Source organism: Nestor notabilis, unplaced genomic scaffold, assembly GCF_000696875.1.
Source record: "Nestor notabilis isolate BGI_N333 unplaced genomic scaffold, ASM69687v1 scaffold13602, whole genome shotgun sequence".
In the NCBI taxonomy this organism is placed as follows: Eukaryota; Metazoa; Chordata; class Aves; order Psittaciformes; family Psittacidae; genus Nestor; species Nestor notabilis.
Window position 1 is genome coordinate 30,872 of NW_009918807.1, and position 8,978 is coordinate 39,849.

Genomic DNA, 8,978 nt, shown 5'->3' on the forward strand with positions numbered 1-8,978 from the left:
TTTGGACACAGGAACAAAGAAGGAGAGATTCTTGAAGAAACTCCAGTCTTGAAGAAGTTTCAGCTTCCAGGGAGAAACTTTCATTACCGATTCTGTTTTCTGCTAGAAATGCAGCCTTTTTGTTTTCATGATAGCAAAAGATCCAGTGGCTACTTTCTGAGATTTGGCATTTCTTAGAAAAAGAAAGGTAAGACTATCTTTTCTTCTCAGCTAGAAATAATGTTTCACTTCATAAGATGGCTATTAAATATAGCACTATGTATCTTCACTAAAATACCAGTGAGAAAATGAAGTGATCATGTTTAGTGAAGTCTGGCTGTAGAAATTTGTGTTACAGGTATTGTATCTATTTTTCATTAGAACGTAAGGATCCTTAACGCTGGAAGGTGTTTGCAAAATATAAAGCAAATACTGTATTACAAACAGGTTGATGGGCTAAGAAAGAGACCCTTTCTCTTCCTCTTAAACTGCATATGGTTTTCATTTGGCCACCTTCCAGTTTCTCCAATACTTCAAGTATTCACACTTGATCTCCTTTCACACCTTCTCAGGGACAACTTACGGTGTTAAAGAAAATATAAGGTGGGTCTGCACGTAAAGAATTCCTAGAGGTTTTGATGAGTTTTCATAAATAAATGGGTCAAATGATTTTTTGGGGGGCTCTACGACTTGCAGGTATGTATCTGAGAAATCCAGGTTCATTTCTTTACATAGCATATCTATTTTTAATTGCTCCAGTTTACTAAGTAAACATGTTTGCCTTGATGTAAGATTCTTAATCCACTATTTCCTCTCCTAAACAGGGGGAAAAAAGAAATAGGAACAAATTAATTCAAAAGTGAATGTAGCAATGAGGTAGAGAGGGAAGAAAATAGATGATTGTGGAACAGCAGTGGTCACAAACAGGCAAATAAGCAGGGGGAAAGACTATCCATAGCAATGTCTTGGTGAGGAAGAAAGCAGTGTCCAAAGACACCCTCTCAAAAAGCAGCTTCTGGATCTTTTAGACAGGTATGAGATTGCTTTCCAGTCTCTGCTCTGAGTGTTTTCCCATTTGCCTAGTCTTTCACCAGTCAGATTGAACCTCATGTATTATATTCTACCCAGATCTCCAGACTCTTACAGTACTTTTTCTTTTGTTTAGGTTGAGGTTCTTAAGATTTAGTTAATGTGTTTTCACACCTTATTGCAGGTCTTTACGGAGGACATTCAATAAAATTGCATGTAACATCCCTGAAGCACCACATTAGTATTGATTCATTAATATTTGCTGTATTTACTCTTCTTTGATCAGGTTTCATCCACTGTGAATGACAATTCATATTCAACCTCTTATCACTACCCCATTCTAAACCCTTTTAAGTAATTTTTTTATTAAGGAAATAATATTTCTGTTACATATCCTTACTAGTTGATTGCATACTCTCATAATAAGTATTTTTGTCTTCCATGATTTCTTAATTTTATTAATAAATACCTGGTGGTGATTTTATTTTTATTTTGAATAGTTATATAACACTAATGCCTATAGGCTACTGAGGCTGACTGTACAAATCCAGACAAAAATTATAGTCATCGCTACAGATAAATTACAGTCTAAGGAAAATGACACAATAGATGAGTGATAAATGTTGCAAGGAATGGAAAAAAGGACAACAAACCCTACATATTAGTCAGTTAGGACCTGTAAACAAAAATTATCATAGTTTTAATTAGTATATTACAGTTTAAAGAGCCAGGTTCTGAGCAGGTGCTAAATGCTGGAGGCTGTTTTCAGCTTTCCTTGAAAATACCAACTTTTGTGGAACCAGCATTCAAGGATTCCTTGACTTAGGACCCAGGGATAGTTTTCACTGGATATCTCTTTAGATATCTGAATTAACTGTGCATTGCATTTTACATTTACCATTTTGAATTACAGTAGTGACATTTTGGGCTCTGTTTGTTATTAAAATATTTTTTTTGGAGTTCTGTTTGTTATTAAAATATTTTTAAAGCATTAAAAAATAGTGCAAGGATGCCAGGAGAAACAAGGCAAATGCCAGTTATGAAAAGATAATAATCTGTAACTGTAAAAAAATACTTCAAAGCACTTCAGCATATAAGGGGACGGGTTTTGCTTCGTGACATTAGCCTCTGTGCACAAATATCATGAGAAATTTAAATAAAAATATTTCATTTCAGATTATTTTCAAATGAAATTACATTTACCCATCCTTTTGTTTTTAGGAAAAATTGAGTGCAGCATTACCCAATTTGGAATTTGATTATAGTAACTTAAGCATAATTTATCTTCACTTCCAGAAAACTAGTACCTGAATTTTGCAAAGCAACTTCCCAAATACTAAGAGAGGAAGTTAAGATGATTTGCTTCTTTAGACTCGTCCGGCATACCCACCCTCTGTAGTCCTTTCCTCCTCAGGACAGTGGTAGTTTGAGTTGGGGTAATTTTCTCACAACATCAGCATGCAACAGCTACACTTTTTACTTCTGAAGTGCCATTAGCCCTACCATGGGAGCCCCACCTTTTTTGATTTGGACAAGTATCTTTACTGGCCAAATATGAAGTCTTATTAACATTAGTGGTTTAGAGCAGAGGTTTTAATCCAGGTTTCAGCATCTGAGAGGCTATTGCTGTGCTTGGCACAGAGGAATATATTATTCCCAAATTACAGCCTCTCAAATAAAAGATTAGCATAAGAAAAATATGATGGTTGGTCATTTTACAGATTCCATTTGCTATCCTTGCATTTATTCCAACTCTAATCAAATGCGTGTTTGTGTGCCAGTGTTTCAGTTTTAATGGAATGAAAATCTCAGTAGTCAGCTTTTTCTAGGTTTTAGCATGAAGATAATTCTAATCCAACGTTCTAAAATGAAAAAAAAAAAAAATCCATAAGAAAAACTGCAAGGTTTGCTATTTCCCCGCCTTGAAAAGTATGCATCTGGACCATCTCATGCAGAATGCAAATAACCTGTTAGATAACCTGATGATTTTACTAAGTAATCATAGTATCCACCTGGTTCTTACACTGATACTTTCACTTTTACTATTTGTCTGATTTAAGACATCATAAAAATAGGTATCTTCAGGCCACTTCTTCTGGCTTTTTCAGAAACACACAAAAATTAATTTGACATCGTTAGCACAGATATTTCACTTTCTGAGTCATCTTCTGTGTAAATGGTGAGAAGATAATTATAGCCAAAAATCAAATCTAACAAGTTATCCATGAATATAATATAATTAACTGAAATATGCATAAAATTAAGAACATATGGATACTGTTTATTGCTCAGTATTATTCAAAGGAAGGGACTGAAGAAAAACCAGAGAAAGATTTATGGAATGCAGTGCTCAAATATAATTAAATTGATTTATTTGGCAAAACTATGTCTTTAATAAATTAGACATGACTTTTTTCTAATGAAATCTATAGACTTGTAGATCTTTATACATACAATATCTAGGCCCAAATTGTATTTCAAAACTTGAAATCCTTTTTGTTGAACAGTATCCGGTCCTGGGGGCCCTGGACACATGTATTTTTGAGAATATTCTTTTAAAGACTGGGTTTTAACGAAAGCTATTCTGAAATTATTAGATCTACAGAATTCTTTACCTGAATTCTGCCCAGTATCATTCATGTCCTGGCCATTTAGTTACTAGGTAACATGGAATTTTAAAACCAGTGAAGGAAGAAGAGAGAAGCTATCACTAACAAATGAGTGGTTTATAGTTCAAGGATTGCTAAGGGCTTGTTCAGGGCTCAGTGCAGGGAACAGAATTACTTTTGTTTCTTTGTTCTATTAAACTGCCATATATCAACAGTAATCAAATACATATTTGTGTGTTGTTCTTTTAAGCTTCGTAATCTGAATGAAAACACTTGAAGCATATTTAGTATAGGAAAAACCTTCTTGTGTAGTAGCAGCACACAGGAAAGATATAACTGCGCTAGACAGTAGTGGAGGTAGGATTCAAGTGGTGTTTCCAACTTGTGAAGGAAAAAACTTTTTTAAATGATGTTTTATGACTGTCTGAGAAATATAGTAATACCCCAAGTCTGCTAATATTACCTTTCCTAGTCATTCATTGGCCCCTTTGTGGACTTCTAGTAATACAAACACATTTATTTCTAGTAAGGACAATGTATTTTGTTACAGCATTTTTAATTAAAGCTGTTAACAGAGGAAAAGCAGCCTACCCAAACGCACTGAACATCAAGGCAGACCCATGATGACTCTCAGAGGGTGCACCTTTTAACACTAGTTTCATAGAAAAGCCACGTAGGTCAACAAGTTCACACTGATTGTACACACTGATGCTGTGCTGTGAACCTGTTCCAGAGTGAAGACTTGGTGTGGCACTTGAGCAGGTTTACCTTGGTAATTCAGATTTAGGAATATGCAGTTTAATTTCTTTCCTCCAGTTTTCTGTAGATTCTTCCAGCACTTTTTAACATTCTCCTCTACCTTCACACAGGATTTTGGGTTTGGGGTCATTTGAAAAGGAATCCATCATTTCATAAGATCATTACTGTAGCACTTTTTGTGTGTTTGTGCATGTGTGTGATTTACACAAACTGCTCCAGACAGGCAAGAAGGTTTAGGAGAAAGACTATTGAATGAATGTGCAAATGAATACAATATTATGTCTCAAGTCTAGATGTGGCAACTTCAGAATACAGATGTTGAACATTCAGGAAGTAACATAGTGAAGGCTACATGGCTTCATGTACAGAAAACACAACTAGAACTCATTGAAGGCACTGAAACTCACTCTTAAAAATTGGGTTTCATAATTAAAATTGTTACTACACTAGGCCAGAAACTATTGCAAAGTAGACATCAAATTAGGCTATCATTTCTTACTTGGCAGCACTGCTCCATAACGAGATCCATAACGAGATCCATAACGACGGCAAAAATCCTTCTGCCATCCTCTCCCTCCAGCCATTCAAACCTCTACTCTGTGCATAAGTTTAAGCAGCTGATCCTGCTGCAGAAGGACTTGCAAGAGAGAAAAGAACATTACTTTCAGCTGATGCACTGCAGGGCTTCATAAAGAGACTTGTTCTACAATGGACAATTTGGTGCAGAAAGTGGGAACTCTACAGGGTTGTTGTAGTAGCAGGGACTACATCATCCAGCATTGGCACCAAAGACATTCACAGGGAACCGGAGACTTAGATTTCATGCTAGTTTTAGTCTGAAATAATATTATGACACGTGCCTTGCAAAGAATTAGGAGCAGGATTCTTTCCTGCCTAGTCTTGATCATACATCCTATTTCCTTTTACTTAAAAGGCCTGTAGGTTTGATTCACAGCTCGCAGACAGTCAATAAATGCAACCTAACCTGCTTTGGTTTCTAACATTACCCTTCACTATGGTAAACTGTCAGTAAGATGGAATTACACTTGTTGCTTCCATAATTCAGTTGCTGTCATTTAAACAGCACTAATCATAAAAACAACTTCCTTTTCATTTAATGAAAATATTTATATTTGTAAAGTTTAATTAATACTTGAAAAAAGATGGGAAAATAAAGTGTATTGATTAGTAAAATATAGGTTTACAATTTTCAAGAGTGCCTCATAGAATATGCATTTATACTTGCTGTTAAAAAAAATACACTTTTAAAACACTTGTATCCGTATTTTGCTCTAACTGGGCAAGTCTATGGACATAGGCAAAGTAGTGTTTGTGGGCAGAAGTAGTGTATTTTTCTAGACCAGCAGGAAAAAGCTGAAAAATAATTTATAAAATATCTAAATAAATGCTGAGCAAATGTTTTTTTCTTTCATTCAGCCTTGAAAAATGCTGCTTCTATTTCAGGCCTGGAAAGGGTTTCTGAGCAAACTTTTTTCTTTTCTGTTGGTAAACTAGCTTACCTAAATTACCCAATTTTCTTTTATAGGTCATTCTTATGCAAGAGGCTAAAAGTGATTAAATTTGCAGGATGAAAACATGGCACAGGCACTGCTGGTACCACCAGGACCTGAAAGCTTCCGCTATTTTACTAGAGATTCTCTCACAGCTATTGAGAAGCGTTGTGCAGAAGAAAAAGCTAAAAAGCCCAAGCAAGAACATACAGATGATGATGACGAAAATGGTCCAAAACCAAACAGTGACTTGGAGGCAGGAAAGACGCTGCCATTTATTTACGGCGACATACCTCCAGGAATGGTGTCTGAACCTTTGGAAGACCTGGACCCATATTATATCAATAAAAAAGTGAGTGAACAATCTTTTGCACAAAATAGAATATAATTTTCTACACTAGAAAAGTTTAATCACAAAATATGGTTAGATCCATCAAGCTCCTAAATATACAGAAACATCCTTTCATTTAACAGAACTGATTTATGCTCTTCTATATTGTGATTCCTCCAAGAGTTACTTGTTATTTATATCATTGTAAGGAAGACATAGATTCCTTGAGTTTGCCTGAATTTGAGAACATGGCTGAATTTTTCCTGATTTCAATGTAGTAATAAGACTGGATATGACAAGTGAGGTGTTCCAAGCAAGGTTTTGCAGTGGAGATGGTTGTAGATAACCAGGTAGCATCCATTCATGTTACTGAAATAAAGAACTGTAGCTGTATTCTTCTGTTATAGCTGTATAATGTATGTAAACATATCTATATATGTACATATAAAATATATACATCCCTATATAGGTAGCATATAGATACTCTGTGTAAATTTTGGGTCATATAAAACTACCACAATGAACTGTTGTTTAGGTGCTTGGGATTGCTATGACAGATCTCTGCTGCACAGCTGTCAACTAGAAGTCTGTGGCAGATACCACAAAAAAGCGGGGTTTTGAGGAAGGAATCAAAAAAAGAGAGTTTTGTTGTTCTGAAGACTAATAGAGAGTTTTCATACACAGCAGAGCGAAGAGTTCCACATCGTGAGAGAAAAGTTATGCGCCTGAGTTACATGAGCAAGGCTATAACACAGCTGGACCTCTAATAGCATGGTTGTGCTCCCTGAAGAATGTAAATTCCTAAAAGAGATGTACTTCCCCTTCTGATTTGCACAGTCATACAAAGTCCTTATTTTCATGTGACTCACAAGCTAGGGACTTGGAAATAGAAAGGCTAGTTCAAACTGATCAATCCAACTAAAATATTTTCCCCTTGACAAAAAAGTGTATCACTGTAGCTGGGATTAGTTGTGAACTGTGCTAAACTCCTCCAGGATCTGAAGTAGTGCAGCCTGGGGATGGTTAAAAATACCTTGTATCCTGCACAGATTAGTAAAAGGTACAGCTGACAAAAGGTTCTCTCTCATCTGTACTCTTTACCTGCTTAGTTCTGCATGCTCCTTTAGCAGCATCAAGATGTTCTCTCAGTTCCTGATAAACCTGCAAAATATTGTGGGTAAGGAGAGTGAAGGAAGATGAAGCTGTGGATAATAACCCTAAATTCAAAAATGCAGAAGCTGTTTCATGGACAAGTGCTTGGGATTATCTTTTCCTGTCTCTCTGAAATAGAGAAGGAAACAGACACAGTTGCTCTGATGACGGTTTGAAGCATTCCAGGCTGCAACTGAGATAAGAAACTTGACATTGAGCAACTATAAAAAAAATGAAGACATAAAATGTTTTAAACTGTAAAAAAACCTCATTCTGTTTGTTAAGAAAATGTCATGCTAATAGTACCCTCAATTTTGTGGCTAAGTTTGTATTTGACTTTGGTTCACAAAATTGTCTTTAAAATTATGACTTCAGTAATAGGAATAGAAAATCAAGCAGAATCCATATGTAACTGCATAACCTACATTAATATTTGTGTAACAGTGCTGTAGATAATACAAATATCAGCATTATTAAGGAAATTTAAAGAAATGAAAGCTCAGAAAAGGAGAGTTGCCAAGGGTTATTTTCATTTATGTTTTTGGTTATATCCATGCAGCTTCTAATTTACTATATAATCGTGTGCACTGAACCCTTTTCTCCACTAGCTGTAAAAAAATCAAGAATAAAGTTGCATAAATAAGTTCAGAAATAGGGTTTTCTAAACAAGTCTTCTACAAATGAAGTATCAGAAAACCTGAAGTACTGAAGTATGTTTTCTAACCTCCAATGATCAGAAAAAGTAGTCAGATTTTTTTGAACAAAAGTGTAAAAACTCAGACTATTGATGGACTTGGTAGTCTATGAGAGTAATTAGTAAACTGCAGAATCTTTTGTCACAGGACATATGTATTTATGTTACGTACTAACCTAATGCGCTCAACAGAAAACAAGTGGACATCTTAAATGATGAACTAGAATTAGTCATCCCTCCTCCAGTATACAACAGCAGCTACTCTTAATCATAGACTTGTCAATGAAGGGAAAATCATATGTGAATCATAGTCTGTCTTCAGGATCTGCTGCAGCAGCAAGCTTGGTACAGGCAACATCTTTCTAGCATTTCTGTTTGGCTGAAGGAGTTTAGGGCAGAGAGAAATGCCAATGAGTGTGAGTCCATTCTCTGTTCATCCTCAATGCTATGCTTGATGTTATTCTGTGAACAAGCACTGTCAACGTTCCTTTCCCACTGTAGAGAGGTTTGCTTTCTCTGCCAGAGGTGGCAGGCCAGATAGGCAATAAAGACTGCAGAGAGGGCAGCATTTTTCTGATCACAGCCAAGTTTTTACAGAGAATGGAAATCAACATGGAGAGCAGTGATACGGTATAGCTCTGCTGAGAGCATAACAAAGAGTCTATTATGATAACACAAAGGAGAGCCATTACCATTGACAAAGAGCAAAAGGAATGAATAGTCATGTCCTGAAGAAATTTCAAACAGCACCAAAGATGCAAGTAAACTTCACTCACAAATACACTTGGAATAAAAATGAAAACACTTAGGCGATGACTGCCAACAGGAACAGAATGAAATGAACACGAACTGTTGGTTTATCAGGTCAAATTTTAAGACATAATAACTACCTAAATTTTGTGCTCACATGTAGG

At 35.8% G+C, this 8,978-nt stretch overlaps 1 protein-coding gene across 1 annotated transcript in view; it reads left to right on the plus strand.

The window, feature by feature from the left end:
• The first annotated feature begins 5,972 nt into the window (after positions 1 to 5,972).
• Positions 5,973 to 8,978, plus strand: part of LOC104402124 (sodium channel protein type 3 subunit alpha) — a 38,088-nt gene continuing 35,082 nt past the window's right edge. Inside the window, exon 1 of the mRNA XM_010009913.1 lies at positions 5,973 to 6,239. Coding sequence (XP_010008215.1) covers positions 5,973 to 6,239 — 267 coding nt within the window. The remainder of the gene's footprint in view (positions 6,240 to 8,978) is intronic.